The 16,246-nt window shown below is 44.3% G+C and overlaps 1 protein-coding gene across 1 annotated transcript in view; it reads left to right on the top strand.

Annotated features, from left to right (window-relative positions):
• Positions 1-337: 337 nt before the first annotated feature.
• RYBP (RING1 and YY1 binding protein) overlaps positions 338-16,246 on the top strand; it is a 42,609-nt gene continuing 26,700 nt past the window's right edge. Inside the window, exons 1-2 of the mRNA XM_086755755.1 lie at positions 338-474; positions 1,424-1,549. Coding sequence (XP_086611881.1) covers positions 443-474; positions 1,424-1,549 — 158 coding nt within the window. The 5' untranslated portion in view covers positions 338-442. The remainder of the gene's footprint in view (positions 475-1,423; positions 1,550-16,246) is intronic.

Raw genomic sequence — 16,246 nt, 5'->3', positions numbered from 1 at the left:
CGACGAGCCCTCTGAGGGGGAAGGGAGAGGAAAGGAAGGGGCCGCCCGCCCTCCCGCCGCGGCGGGGTCCCGGTGCGGGGAGGAGGGAGGCGGCCCGAGGGGGGCTCCCGGCCGGGGGCGGGGGTGGGCCCCGTCGGGAAGGCGGTCGCGGCGCGGGGGGCGCTCCCCACTCTCCTCCCCGCCGGGGCTGGCGGCGGGGCCGCCCCCATTGGCCGCGGCGCGGCGGCGAGCTCCGCCCGCCGGAGCGGCGCGGCGCGGGGAGGGAGAGGAGGCGGAGGAGGAGGAGGGAGGGCGCCGGGCTGCGCTGCGCTGCTAGTCTGGAGCGGAGCCTGGGAGCGGCGGCGCGGGGGTGAGGAGCAGCCGGAGCCTGCTGGACGGAGGCAGCCCCGTCTCCTCCCCCTCGCCTCTTTCTTTGTGCGCAGGGCAGGGGCGGCCCCGATCCATGGTCATGGGCGACAAGAAGAGCCCGACCAGGTGAGTGGGGGCGCGGGCGGGGAAGAGGCACCTAAGATGGAGGGAGCGCGGCGGGGGCCGCCCCTGCCCCGCCGGCGGCGGCGGGCCCGGCTGGGCGCTGGCGCGGCGGGAGGGAGGGGATGGCGGTGGGTAGGCCCCTGGCTGGTAGTTGCGTGCGTGTGCTCCGCCGCGGGAGGAAAGGGGAGGGGGGGCGGCGGCGAGGGGCTCCTAAGATGGAGGGAGGGCGCGGGGAGGGGGGCGGCGTGCCCGACCAGGTACGCGGGGGGCTGCGGAGCGGGGGGGGGCGGGGTGGCGACTGGTGGGGGGGGTGGCTGCGGGCGGGGAGGGAGGGAGGCTCCTAAGATGGAGGGAGCGTGGAGGGGCAGGAGGAGGAGGAGGAGTGCCGGTGTCTCCCTGCCTGCCGCCGGTGCCAGGGCTGGTCTGGTGTGAGAGCAGCCATGGCGGCTCCGCTCGCTCGCACTCCCGCTCCGCGCACTCGCTGCTCCCAGACAAAGGGAGGTTTAACAAGGTGGAGGAGGGAACGCGCCTCCCAGCCTTCAAACTCTCCCACCCACACTCCCACCCTCCCTCCGGGGGAGGGGGGCGGCCCTCGCCGCCGTGCAAGGGGCGCCGGGGGAGGCGGCCGGCCCGGCCCGGCTGGGCCCTCCCGCGGCGCGGGGCCGGGGCCAGGGGCGGAGCGCGGCCCCGCACCGCACCTCTCCGGGCGCCGGCCCCGGTAGGTGTTTGTCGGCTGTTCCCGGGTGCGGGGGGAGAGCGGCGGCGAGAGCAGGCGCTGGGTGTCGGGGCTGTGTAACATGGTTTCTCATATGTGTGTTTTCTTTCTCTCCTCCTCTCCCTCCTCCTCCCGCCGCCTCTCTCCTCCTCCCCAAACGCACACGTACACACACACACACACACACACATACACACACACACACACACGCTTCCCCTCTCCCTTCCCCTCCTCAAGGCCGAAAAGGCAAGCCAAACCTGCAGCCGACGAAGGCTTTTGGGATTGTAGCGTGTGCACCTTCAGGAACAGCGCCGAAGCCTTCAAATGCAGCATCTGCGATGTCAGGAAAGGCACCTCCACAAGGTACGTCCGCACCTTCCGACGTGGCTTTTGCTCCGTGTTGGGCTGCATCGACTTGTTGATTTTTTTTTTTCTTTTTTTCTGTTGCCCAGATATTGGCTGGTTGTGGGTTGCACCCCCTTTCCCCCCTCCGTTGCAGTCTCTTCTGTCCCCATTTAAAAGCTTGTGGATTTTAAAAATTCTCTTTCAAGCGCTTAATTAGAGCTGGAAGACATGTTTCGTGGATGTAGGAGCGACCTGAATCTTTTTGTTGTTCTGTGCTTTTTTGTCGCTGGTGTACAGAGGACCTCTTGGAGACCTGCAGCCATCCAGAAATGTTTTGACTGTAGTTTGGGGCAGGTCGTTTTCTGTGTTTTGGGTGGAGATTTACCTGTGTTTCCTACAGGAGTAGAAATGATTGAAGATTGGGGAGTGAGAAAGGAAATAGCTGAAACTAAAGATGCCACAAGAACAACGACTCCCTTCCGGAGATGTTGATGTCTTGGTGTCTGTTGTCATCTGAAAGGAATCGGCTTTGTGCTCAGTGTGGGCATGGTACGGATTCCTGAAAGCTTTTAGCTGCCAGGTCTCTCAGAGTGCCTTGTGCTGAGTAACTGTGGAAGTCTTTACGAGACGGTGAAGCTGCCATATAGTAGTTAATTTAATCTCGAAAAAACCCTCAAAAACTCGCACTCTCCCTGTTAATGGGTTCTGAAAGTTTGTTCTGGAAATATCAGTTGGCACTAAAACAGGCATGTGGTGCTCTGCTTTTTCTAATTTGTTCTACCATGTTGACTTCTGATTTTGTTCATATTGTGCCTCCCAATTTGAGTTCCCATTGCTCTGCTCTGCGAAGGATAGTAGTCCGTAAGATTTCCATTGTGAAGTCATTGTTTTCCTCCTTGAATGAAGCAGTGTGTTGAGATACTCTCATCAGCAGGCTGTTTGCATGACTTGGCTGTCTTGACTTGATTGACAAAGGAGGTGAAGGCGTATTCGGTTGGTTATTGTTGGCACTGTGCTTTAGACAATGTGAAGTGCCTACATTTTTAATGGGGAGCATGCTTTTGGACCATTGAAACTCAGTTACAGCAACAGAGTACTGTAGTAGTTCACTGTGTTTTGTGATGCACATCGGTTACAAGTATTGCTACGCTTTTTACAAAACATACAGAGGTGCTGAGCTTAAAACAATTTTAAGTAGCGTAGTTATAGCATTGAGTAAGGTCGAGCTTTCGGGACGGTAGTGTTCTGTATGCACCTAGAGCTGATTCTTCACTCATTTTGTACAGTTTTGTTTTGGCAAGCAACTAAACCTTCACAGCACGCTTGATTTCTGTGGGTTTGTTTCCTTGGCTTCCCTGTTGGCTCAGGTGAAACACGTTGATCCTGTAGTTGCCTGGTCTTTAAGTGTGCTACTAGAGCGTGTAGCCTTGCAGTCACTGCAAGTTCTCACAGCATCATGTCAAACATGTGCACGGGTGTTTGTAGGAGGAGAGCCTTAATGAGATGTAGGAGCCCATATGGGTTGTATCTTGTATCAGACTCAATCGTTTTCATTTGCCACCATGCTGATGTTCATTTTGAGAGCGGCAGCTTTCTCTTGTGTGCCTTCCCTTTTTTTTTAATGATAATTTTCAAACTGTTTGTTGAAGTAGTAGGATGTTTTGTCTTCTAAAGGACCCTCAAGAGAGATAGCAGTTGATGATTTTGGGTTAAGAACTGTAGCCGTACTTGCAGATGTGATCCGCGGGTCTAGAGCATTGTACTTCTGTTTAGCTTTTAATGGACCCTTATGAATGGCTTCTAATTTTAATTCGTTTAATTCATCAGCTTTCTATTCATTTTTGCTGCTTTTTAAATTGCTTTTGTTTGTAGAATTTGAGAAAGTATTTAAAGTATTCAATGGACCATCATGTCGTCTTGCATATTTATATAATTTATGAATAAATATAACTGAAGGCAGGAGGGACTGAACGCTGTGAGTGAGCGTTGTGTGTTGAGAAGACCTGGGAGGTCAGAGTTCTTTGTTGTGGTACTGCTTTTGCGTGTTACAGTATGTGACGTACGAGTCGGTGCCGGGGAAATTCTTAAGAATTTTTAAAATAAATGACTGATGTAAAGATACTTAATGAGTTACGATTGATAATTTATTGCTTGAAATATAAGGTGTCTGATGAGCTTGACTTTGAAGTTGCAATTTGACAAGTTGATTACACTTTACCACGTTTAAAACCACCTTGCTTCATTAAGGCTTACTTTGATAACACTTATCGGAAATTTATCAAACTCCCTTTTAAAAAAAACTCAACCAAGTAGTGAAAGAAAGGCATCACAGACGTGATGAGGCAACTGGCTTTCATCAAATTACTGTGTGCAATTACAGTATGCCCAGTTTTTTATTAAGCTATGGTATGACCTACTTCCCTCCTCCTACCCCTCCACCGTGAAGCCAGTTATTTGCTGTAGAATTTACTTTGGCTAATAAATATTATCTCTTTTGAGAACTAGTTAGGTTTTTAGCTAATTCTCACTGTGTGTGTATTTTTTTCAGACACGATATAATCTGTTGGTCTGTGGGAGAGGTGGCTGGCAGCACATAGAAGTTTTACTTTCTTAGATCCAACCATCCCCTTTCCCTAGGATCTCGTAAAAGGAGCTTCAAAGACGGGGAGGTTTAGAGCTGATGTGCCAAATAAAAATTGCTGTAAATGCTAAACAGTTAAATTGCACCTGAATACTTTCTTAAGGGGCTGTTTATAAATATTTCAGTTGCACTTTTAAATAAAAATGAGGTCAAATCCATCTCAAGAGAATTGGGAGTTGTTGTGCAAAGATTACATTAAACATGTAGTACTTCATTGAATACTGGATTTGTTACAGTATGTCACTAACTCCCTTTCCTCAACTTCATTCTTGCTATTTTATGGTTAAATTTTATTATGCTCTATTTAGGCAAATACATTAAGTTTTTTCTAAGGTTTTCCTTAGAAAAGCAAAGATAAAAACTATGTTCAACACAATATTCAGTTCAAAAAACTATGTTCAACACAATATTCACAATATTCTCACAGTTGGGTGAGATCAGGATTTTAACTGGCTGGCTTGGGAGGGAGCAATGGTAATGTGTTTGCTGGGATGTACAATACTTTTTTTTTTTTTTTTTTTTTTCTTCTTTCCCAGAGGTTTTTGTATTGGTGCAATGGCGCAGGGAGCTGGGAGCTGGTGCTGGCCACCACTTCCACTTGTGTACTGTGGCTCTTCTGGTGGTTTGCTGTGGTGTAGCCCTGCCAGCTCCTGCATGCAGGAGGAGGCTTGAATTAAAGCTTTTCCTGGGAAGTTTGCTTCACAATTTGCTCCACAGTTCCCTTCCAATATCCATTACTTCTTCAAATGTGGAAGGAAAGTTTACTTTGGATTTCCTAGGAATGTGAAGGCAGAATTTCCCATTACAAGGAGCTGCGTGTTCATTTTTGAGTAGATGATAGCTCCCTGTTTTGATTTGTTTTTCTTACTGGTATTCTTGCTCTTCTTCCCCTTTGGTTCTCTGATGGTTTACATATGTTGTGTTCCTGTACACCTCTTGTAGCTTCCTCTCTCCTCCCAGGCGTGGCCATGCAGAGTGTTTCTGCGTGGAAGTGCTTTCAGACATCATGTAGTTACTATTTTCTGAAGCTTTCCTTTTGGATAAATAGGCAAGCAGTGGGGTATGGTGGAGCTTCTCTGATGTCAATTTTTCTCTTAACTTCAGGATAAAGTGCTTTTCTTACCAAAACTTCACATCCTCTAGTGTGAATGTGTCTTGATTACAGAGAAACACACTAAAAAAAGTCAGTAGAAGATGTGAGAGCAATAAGTGGATGTCTGACATACAGATTAATAAAACATTGAGACTTTTTGGTACAAAATTAACGAGTTTTGTACTGGTGTAGTGTGTATGTCCTCTACAAGGCATGCATTTAATAAGCATTTCTGTTATATTTGTTGCTAGTACCTGTATGCCTAAAGTGCATGGTTTGGAGTGTTTGCATTAAGTGGTTTGAACGTACGTTTTGTTTGGAGTGCTCAAGGAGTGTATGTAAGCAGTACTTCACTCTTTTGCCATCCTTATTTTTGAGGGGAGGCTGAGCTGAAACTGTTTATCATAATTTTGAAATGAATTTTCTCTTGTGTGAAACAGGTGTCTCTGATAGATACTGGCCTTTGTTCCTCTTCATTTCTCCAGAAGTTCCTTTGCATGTTTGCAGGATCTAAACTAGCACCTTGAAGGACGTAAACTACTGTCCATGTCACCGTTGAAAGTATTCTTTTGTTCTGCATCCAAGCTGGGCTGACCAGAATAGACACCAGATAGTCCTGCTATTCCTGGAATGAGGAATCAGGCTTATGATCCTGACCTCCATGCAACTAATATATGCCCTGCTTATTTGCTATGTATTTGCAGAACTGTTCTTCTAAAAATGCTTGCTTTGGAGTGTAGCTGTGGTGTAGGTTGGAAGCAAAGTGGTTTCATTCAGTTCTTTGAAGTTAAACAGCTTTCACCTGCATTAAGGTTAGTTCTACTTAGCATCATAGCTGTCCTTTAAGTGGGTTATTTTCTATAAAAGTGGAGTATGTGACTCGTCTGGCAAAAGCTGTTTGTGGAAGGGATGATGGTGCCTTTACTCTGGAATATTTGTTTTACTAATTGGCCATTTAGATCTATGGTTAAATCATCCGTATTTTTCGTGTTGATTGCTGAAGTTAAATAGCAGTTGGTTCAGATGGCAGAGTGTGGTCTGTACCAGCCTGGAGTGGTGCCAGTGCTCCATGGGGCCATCCAGAGCCTAAGGATGTGTCCCCCCCAGGGCCTGCTTTGTTGGTAACGGATGATGAAAACAGCCTGACTCTTGCCTAGGTATTTTTGAGTGCTGGAATGTATGATGCTTATTTGCAAAATGTTTGCCCACATGCAAGGAGTTCTTCAGACCTCTGTTGTCTCACGCCTTGTTTACCAGCACTGGCTAAAAGTAATTAGCTGTTACTTTCTGAATTTGTAGGTGGGGCGTACTTTCGCTAGGTCTGGCAAACCCACAAAGGCACAGAAGCTAAGGACAGGAGGAACCTTTTGCAAATCCAGTGTTTTACAAGCAGACAGAGTTGATGGTTCACAGCAAGCCCTGAGTTCTGGGGCTGTGATTTGATGAAGTTTGACTTAATGACTGGCATTCCTGGACTCAAGGTGCCTCAGCCATTTCGTATTGATCCATTATAAGCTGACTACTCATATAGATTCATGTTACATTTATTTTTTTTAACCAGCATGGAGTTAGTCTGTGTGACTTCATCTGAGCAGATGAAGCTGTTCAGCTTCAGATCAATTATTATCTGTCATCCTGGTGCAAGCGTAACACTGGCATAAGATCTGTGTCTTGTACCTGGGGCTGTTTGAAAGAAATAAGAATTTTATCCTGATTTGCTCTTTGCTAGTGTTTGCCTCGGGCGTTATTGATCTCATTACCATCACCCCAGGTTTTCTCTTGGGTCTTAGCGCCTTTGGGAAATCATTCTCAGCAGGGAGGATCCTCAGTATTGAAGTGCACCATCTTGGCAATACACCTTTGCTGTGTTTGTCGGATTTGGGTGCTTAAAATGCTGTAGGTAAGAGACAGGAGGGAGTGGTGGCTGCTGTGGCTCACTTTGCTTCCACCACTTTTTGTTCCAGAAGATCCTATTAAGGAATAATAGCTATATATGTTGTGCTGTTTTATTAGGGGGAAAAAAGTCTTTATGATAAATAATACAGTAAAATCTTTAGTGTGGATAAAGTGTGTTATAATTTTCGTGTGAATTAGCTGTTTGGGTTAAATGATTGTGGATGGTAGGGTTTAATATCAGTCTGTGATTTCTGGCGGAGGCTGTATAAAGATCTGATAGGTAACTGTGACACTGAGTGTGTTAATCTATCACTGATAATACGAAGCGTGGATACTATTCATTTTTTCCTTTTCTCCATAGATGACTACTTTGGGAGGCGAGAATCTAAATTGAAGTCTATATGTGTGTGTAGGAGGAGAGGGCATGCAACTTGCTGTAAACAGACATTGCATCCACTGGGATACTGGCCTTTGCTGTCAGCAGATCCTCGTGGGGAAGTGGTAGGCAGAGGAATGCAGAGCAACTTTCTTCTTGTGCCTTTCTTAATTGCCCTGATTGTTTCATGTTCCTGTCAGCTGGCTGTGGAGGGGCTGCTGCGTTTGCACAGTTGGCATTTGTATTTGCACGCTGATGTGGGTTCATCTGATAAGTACAACCTCGTATGAACTGGAAATAGAAAAGTGTTTGTGCAGTGTTGACGGGAGCAATAGCTGAGAGGAGAGAGGTGGTGGATGCGAAGTGTGCTTCTCTGCGGCTGCTGTCGGCTCCTGTGGGATCTTGGCTGACTGTCCTGTGCTGCGTGTTAGTGTTCCCCAGCAGCTCAGTGCTGTGAGGCTCTGCTTTGACTGAACTGTTAAAAGTCGGTGAAAGCAACACATGGGACCCAAGACCAATGATGGATGAAGGTTGGCAAGTAATGTGCTATGGACTGGATGGATTATTTTGACTGGCTATGTCCAGCTTTTGTGCTATAGCTTGGACACCCCAGCTGTAACTCCAGGCTACTTCAGTGCTGATCGTGAATCAAGTGTCACTCGTACTCTGGCAACGTGAATTAAGTGGCTTTGCTGTTGGTAGACTCACTGTTTCTTGCTGTGGTGTTGCCCCTTTTCTTCCTACTCTGTCTGGCTTGAAGGAGCAGATACGTCCTTCCAGGATCCCTCAGTGAGAAACACAGAAGTTCAAGGTGCTTCTGGGGAGTCCTGCCAGTGTGCAGGAATATGGCAGCAGAGCAAGAGAGAACAGTTTGCAGCATGCTCTGGCGTTAGGCAAAGGATGCGCTCTGCTTGTACTTAATTACGTGCGTGTTTCCTTGTCTGCGTAACTCTTGTTAGGAGGAAACCCGCTGACCTATTTTGCAGGATTTCGGGTGGTTCTGTAGGTTAGTGGGTTTCAGTCCCACAATGTAGGTCACTCGCAAGGTGCCCTGGAGTTTCGTAATGTGTAACTCTGACCTGAAATAAAATTCATACAGTCAGTCTCTGTGGCTGCGTCTTGCTGCTGTGCTTTGTCTCTCTTTGCACTGACCTCCTCCTTCACAAGGTAAAAGGAGAAATCGGGGCATTTCCAGAGGAAAGGGGTCTTAGGGAGGGTTTGTGAGTATTTATTTAAAGTGTGCATGTTTCAGGCAGGTAGGGGCAAACTACCATTACTGCCACTTCATGTTCATTAAGGACATGGCAAAAAAAAAAAGCAGACCATGAATACTGAGTAACTTACACATGCTACCCTAAGCAGATGTCCAGGATTACACGATAGGAGAGAAATAATGTGAAAATGCCTGCATTATATTTATGTAAGTTCCCTTTACAGCTAACACATGCTGAATACGTTGATTGTCTCTTTGTGCAGACAGATTTTCTTCACATCAACCACAGCTCCTTTCACACTTTTTTGGTACATCTGGAGGTACGACCATATCCTTAGCATCGCTCTTCCCATAAGCCAGCTATTAATTAGGAGCATGTTCTTTGTAGCAGAGTGCTAATTGGTACATCAACAAATTCACTGCCTGTTAAACATTGGAAAGATTTTAATTCTGACTAGCTCAAATATAATGAAGGGGGAAAGTGTCACTTCTCCTTGCTGCCCTTGTGGGTTTTGTTTGACTGTTATATAGCTCAGTATGTTCCGAGAGTCAGGTGAATCTCAGCTCCTTAGGAAAAAAAACAAAACTATCTGGCTAAAACTAGGCATCATTTTGATAGCTTTTTATTATTGCAGGTGCTGCTCGTGTTTCTGAAAGCTGAAGTACGCTCACAGCCAATCTTCTGTGAATAATACTGGAAATGCGTGAGAAAAAGGGGTTGTATGGATCTCAATTATAGGTCCCGAAACTGGGAGACCTGATATTGAACTGTACATGGCCTTGTTTGAGATGCTGGCCTGGGATTTTGAAGTAACTCTCTATACTACAAGGACCAAAATACTAAAAATTTGTAATTATATTCTTTACTGCAGAAGCAGAACACTTGTAATGTTCAAATTGATTTAGCCTTCTGACTGATAAACATTTTGAAGCCTACATTTTATGGCAATTTGCTGAGAGTTGAAACGTTCCATATTTAAGTAAGCAGAGTGTATGCTTTATGTAAGTTGCTATATGGAGGTGCAAACTTCCAGAAACTATATTTACAACTTACATGGGAGTATGTTCAGGAGTTCTAGAAACTCTAGGTTGAGGATCTTACCAGATTGACTGTCTTTAAATAAAATGGAAGCAAAACAAGTCAGCTTTGGATTCTGTTTAGGGGTAAACAAGGAATAAATGTTTAGACGTGTTTTCTCAAGCAGATTGTTCTCCGGGATTTCAGAGTTATGATGGATTGCTTCTAACGTGCAGAGGTGCGAAGTGAGACAAAATATCTTGCCTGAGATAAAGCTGCCTTCTTCAGATTTATATTTTTGAGTAGACAGACGTGAGACTGATTATAATCTGAAATGTTTTTCCTGAGCTAAATTATTTTTGTGTGAGTGGAACTATGTCTGGGTAATTCATGTGCAACTTAACATGACTGAATCCGGGAGGTGAATGGGGGATGTAGAAGTACTAGAATTCGGTGGTTTTGGTGATGTTGCAAAGTTGATAAGAACACTGCTCGATGAGTGTGGAGCATGGGTTACCCCTTGTACCCTGGTCTTGCTCCTGAATGTGCAGTGTTTTTGACATTAAAGAGTCATTTCTAATCAAATAGGATTACTCATTTGAGAGAAAAAAAAAAGTCTGTGTACTAAATAAATACATGGAAGGATTTGTATTTTCTTTCACTTCTGTTTGCAGGTGTCAGTGGAGATGGTATTGATGTTAGTGTGATTTAAGCCTGTATAAAAAAGGCTAGAATTCAACCTTTAGCAAATAATTTAGCTAAATATCCTTAAGTTGCCATTCTTTGGTCTGTATGGTTGTAGTCACTGTCTGTTTTAATTTGATCAAGAAATATTTCTGTGGTGGGTGTTTCATTCCTTTGTGGTTTTGTTTTTTTTTTGTTTTGTTTTTTTGTTTGTTTTTTAAATCATCTAGCTTAGCAGAAGGATGTGTCTTAATTGCCCTGGTTGGACAGAGCATGCATGTGTGTTCAGGTTGTTGGAAATGTGTGTTTCTACTGAAGCATTTGGCTCTAATTATGTGTCTTTGAGCTCTTATTCTGAAAGTGCTTTCACTGTTTTTTTCGGAAGTGGTACTGAGCACTTTCTCTTCCCGAGGTGAGATTTCAATAAGAGAGGCAATACATTGATGGACGATGGCCCTGTGATGGAGTCAATCAGCCAGTGCAGTCATTTGTCTCCTGGGGATGCAGGGCAGAGCACATCATTAGCAGCAGAAGGGGAGGCTCTGTAATGCTAATAGGGCGAGGAAGCTCTGGTTGGTGCCTGTTGGCTGCTGTTGCTCAGTTATTACAGGTGCCTTACGGAGAAACAAACCCCTTTTCATTTGTTATCTGTAACAGTCATGGGTGTGGATCAACTTAAGAAAAATATTTTACAAGCTCTAGGAAGTATTTCCAATTCAGTGCGATATTAGCAATTTGTAAACCTATATCGCCTAAAACTGCTTGTCATAAAAATGGTGAATTATTGTGGAGGAATTATATGTGTTTTATTTGCTTTATACACAAGTAGCTTGATTTGTGTCGGAAAGACTGGCAGTTGCCTGATGCCAGAGTGGGATTTGAAGGATGGTGTGTCTTAATTAGAGGAGAAGTGTTGAAAGTGAAGCTGGTGGGTTGCAGAAGTTACTCCAATAGTGTCTGATAGTGCTGGGTGTCTGTCAAAGTGAAAGGTGAAGCGCACGGTAGCAACGATGGGTGGCTTGGCTGAGAGATGGCTGGGTGCTGACAGTAATGAGTTAGCTTAAAGGTAGCTCGGTGTGCTCCAGGCGGTGGGCATCATCCAGCTTTGTCCAGGGAGGACAAGTTAACCTGCAAGTGGCTGTTCCTCCATGACTGCTTCACTCCTTTTGGGGCTCTCGCGTCTTGGCGAAGGTGGCGTAGTGGTGGTTCTATCCGCCCTAGGAAGGGCAGAAGCACTTCTGTTACGGAATACAGGGCTACAGACCTTCTATAAGCAGTATCTTGGTGTCCAGAGATGGTGGATTCCCATATGACACACAATGAAATGATAAATGTTGCTAGAAAAGCGTTGTTCAGGGTCGCTAGCTGGTGTTTCAGTGTACCTGCCAGTACTGCAAGTGGGGAGGTGGCACCCAGGGCACTGCTTGTTGTGGGAACATTTTTTTCCCCCTCCTTCTTACTGGCTGTGACTCTGGACAGTCGGGTAGCTTAAATGCATAGGTTTATCTGTCTGTAAAGCAAATGTACTAAGAAGTCCCTATCACATATGGCTTATAGGAGGTTAAGTTAATTTTTGGAAAATGTTTTCAAATCCTGAAATGTCTTCTCAAAAACTGCGTGAAGTCAAATGTTTATCATCGCTTCTCTGAGCTGTATAGATAGTTGTTTAAGAGCAAGGGCAGCAGGAAAACAAATGATGGTGCAACTACTGTAACGGTGTGGTGGGTAGGCTTTGTACGCTTAGTTTCACCATCATATACAGCAGTGTCTTTGCCCCGAAAGCACGGGAGGAATGGCACAGCTGTGTGCTGCACGGGTACTAAAGGCACGAGATTGTTAAGAGTTGCACAGTTTTATATGTGCATTAGCAGAGTAAGGAACATACTTAATCATGGGTGTGGGAATACAGTACTCTGGCAGCAATTAACAGTCATTAATTAGAAGTACTTATTACCGGACGTGACTCAAGTTAGTTATAAGTTGCTTAACTTCTGGGGTCAAGAAAATCTAATGCATCTGAGATGCGCATTATTAGTGTCCGTGGGGCTGCGGGGCTATCCACAGGGACGGTCTGTAATACCAGAGCTCAGAGTGTGAAATTTTGAGGTTCATTAAATGACTTATTGACAGTGACAGTTTCGCAGCACCTCTGCAAGCTGGGACCACGCATTTGCATTGAGAAGTTCAGACCTGTGACAGGTTCATTTAGACTTCTAGGCTGGGAATGTACAAGCGTGTGCTGGGAATTTACACTGCTGTGCTGAGAGTCACTATTATTCAACCAGCGTTTAAAGCGGTGATAGTGAAACTTCATGATAAACAAAAGCTTCCCTGTCTATATGAAGAGGATGACAATTTTTCCAGTTACGAATTAACCAATTCGTACAGAAAGAAACAGCAAACAGGGCAGTAGAACATCGTGCCTGTATGCTACCTCCCTACCCTGTAAATGCGTGACAGAGTGCACCTTGATGTTTAGCGTATGCATTTATAAAGATGTAAAATGTGAGGACAGTCTCACAGCTTTGCTTGGAAGAGGCTTTACTCCTGCTAATGGCCAGGCATGTCAGACAAGTCATGGAAAATGGTCCATAATGAGGTACCTGTTACAGTTCTGTGCCAGTTCTCAGGGCTTTTCCTAAGGTGCAGGGAGAGTGAGGGATAACATCTAGCACTAGTTTGGTTTTATTTCCATCTCTTTAGTTTTTCCCCTTTTGCCTTTTTTTTTTTTTTCTTTTGCATTATATGGCAGACTGACTTTCCTGCTAGCACTCTGAATTCAAAGCTATGAAATTGCACAGCTGTGTACTACACTTCTTTTTAAAAGTCACAAGCATGAGAGGTTTTTTATAATTTTTTTTTTTTCTTTACACGGAGGCATGTAGCATAAGGAACAGGTTTACTTAGTCACAGGTGTGGGAATACAGACGTGGTGCTAATAAATTAGTTTAATAGCAGTTGGTCTGAGTGTGCTAGCATTTGCAATTCTGTCTTGGTTTGAGAGGTGGTTGATTTTTGTGGAGAATGTGACCTTTTACTCTTTCCATTGATTTTTTTTTTTTTTTCTTTCTGAATCATGTCCGGAGGCTGCAGAAGTCAGTGCAGCACTTTATCATCAGCTGTAAGGGCTGGATCTGGCCTGTGAGACTGATAGATACATGGAGAAGTTTACATGATTCTTAACTCTGTTATGTTTCGTGATCTTCCTTTGTTCCAAGACTACTTTTTTTTTCTAGGGAGATTTTTTTAATAGATGAAAAAGAATTGAGAAATGAGTGGTGTTGCATAAAGCCCTAAATGAGACTCAGGGGAAGAAATTTATCTGTGTCCGTGTAAGCAGAGGACTCCTCACATTGCTTGTTGCTCTCAGTCATCCTGGAGCCTCTAAAGTTTGAACAGGGGCTGAAGCTGAGAAAACTTGGGATTTGTGGTGTGTGGTTGTGTTTTTTGTTTTGTTTTGTTTTTGGTTTTTTTTTTTTTTTTAAGCGTCAGAGATGGTGACCAAACATTTTCTTGTTTTTAAGCAGGAAGAAACAAAATACCCAGGAAGTCCAGCATACTCATCAAATTTTGCAGGGCTGTAATTCTCAATGAGTCTCATCTGTCTGAAGTTTAGTCTTTCTACTGCCAACTGTATAAAAGTCTGAGGTTTGATGTTCATGTACAAATATGTTAGTCGTCATATACCCATGTGCTCATTTGGATCAAAAACATATTTCTTCTCTGTGGTGTTGCATTCATGCCTTTGCTTATATAGCTGGCAGATTATTAGTAGGTAAGACAGATCAATTATCAGTGGCTTGCTGCTTTTCCTTCCTGCTCTAGTTCAGAGCATTATTGTTAGCAGCTTTTAAAGTAAGGCTGCTCTTGGAAGAATTTCTGGCTCAAGGCAGAAAAAGTTTTCTTACCAGTTTTCAACTACTGAGACTATTGTGTTTTTTGAAATCCTATTCATCATTTCACAAAACTTCTACATCTTGAATAATGCATAGCCTGAAGAATATCCTGGGGGTAGGGAGACATAAATAATTGTTTAATTGGGCTGCTCTGCTGTGTATCTTACATCATGTTGAGTATATGGAAAGGACTGATATTATTTAGTGTTTTACTGTAACAATTCTCAGTTCTAAGCTGAGTGTTTATCTTAGTAAAATTTAATGTGGTGTTAAGCAAGATATGCAAATGTGTTTTGACTTAAGCTTTTAGTTTGTGAATAAAAATGTTGCAGATCTCTCACCTTTCAAGTGTTTCATAATTATGCTAACTGAAGTCTTACAAGGAAAACAATATCCTATTGGAAGGAAAAGAACTTTGTGATTAACACTTGCAAATACTTAATAACTGTTTTTATATTTCATTAGATTTATGAAAAACATGTCTTCAGTGGTTGTTGGCAGAGATGGCAAAAATCTGAGTAATACGTCAACATTGTTTTAATTAAAAATACATTTATATTCTCCTAAAAATTCACTTTTGACATGCAGCTCTTAGACTTAAAATGAATGTAAAACTTAGCTTTTTATATTCTAGGAAAATATGCTCTTCTGCTCAAAACATGTAGCAAAAGCAATCCCATGAAAATCAATTGGAATAATAGAATAATAGAATACAGCCATTGCAAAATATCATTGCAATAGTTAATTGCATGAATTAGCAAGAGGGATAAATACTGCATGTAGACTTGTGTTGGAGCTTGGAAGGAAGATGCACGCTGGCAGAGTGGGTGGGAAGGGCAAAGCCAGAGCACACGGCTGAGGAGAGGGTCTGCTGGATCTGGTAGCTGACGACTGAAACCTTTCAGTGCCTGTGATGACAAAGGTGCAAGAGAGGCCCAATTTTCTGTTTTTCTTACGATTTCAAGATGGCCTTTAGGAAGAAACCTTCCTTTGTTGTGTTAGCAGAGCTTGACTCCAGCCACTTCTTGGAGCCACCTAGTTGATCCTGAGTGGGTGAGCGCTGGGCTTTGGGGTGCGAGCACAGCTGTCCTTTGAGGGTTCATCTTTCGGAGCAGAGGAGTGGATACCTGACTGGGGTCCAGCTGTGCTGTTGGAAGAGTGGAAAACACCCAAGATGGCCCGCATCAGACTGCTGATCCCAGCAACTCCCTGCCTTGCTCTTAACTTCTCTGTGTTTCACACTGCTGCTCCTGATCTGCTGTTGGTTGGACTGAGAGCGCTACTTAGTGCCTTAGTGCAAGGCTTGGAGTGCCATCGCCAGCATATCCCAGCCCCTGACCGAGCTGTGAGTCTGGTTAGCAGGAATATTGGCTGTTTTTTCAGTGGATAGATGAGGGGTTTGATTTTTTCTTCCTTTCAGCTAGAGCTGAATACTCTGAATCTGTCAGTTGCTGCCAAGAGGATTGTACTTTGGATTAGTGAGCTACTGGAAGCAGTTTGAGTCATTACAGTTAAAAGCATGCTGAACAGCGGTGTAATTAATAGTTATATAATGTCACCAACAAGCTTAGGAAACCAGAATGTAACTTGGAAGGAAATACAGCCCCATGCAATCCTTGCATTGCCGAAGGATCGCTGTGCATTCAAAAGATGATGCTTTTCTTCCTGGGACTGTTATGGCCAGGACAGGTTTGTTGCTGTTGTGTCGTTTCCATCACAAGATGTATGGAAGCACCTTTCTGTGCTTTTCCCTTTCCCTTCTTTTTCTCTGATATCTTTCTCATCAGGATCCAGTCAAACAGAGAATCCTGCTCACCTTAGGCTTGTTGGAGCTGTTCTTTGCTTCTGTGATTGCAGAAATCTTCAGTGGCTGTGTAATTATGGATGCCACATGAAAC

The sequence above is a fragment of the Chlamydotis macqueenii genome, chromosome 10, assembly GCF_036417535.1.
Source record: "Chlamydotis macqueenii isolate bChlMac1 chromosome 10, bChlMac1.mat, whole genome shotgun sequence".
NCBI lineage: Eukaryota > Metazoa > Chordata > Aves > Otidiformes > Otididae > Chlamydotis > Chlamydotis macqueenii.
The sequence above is the reverse complement of the archived record's forward strand: the minus strand, read 5'-3'. Positions and strand labels throughout refer to the sequence as shown.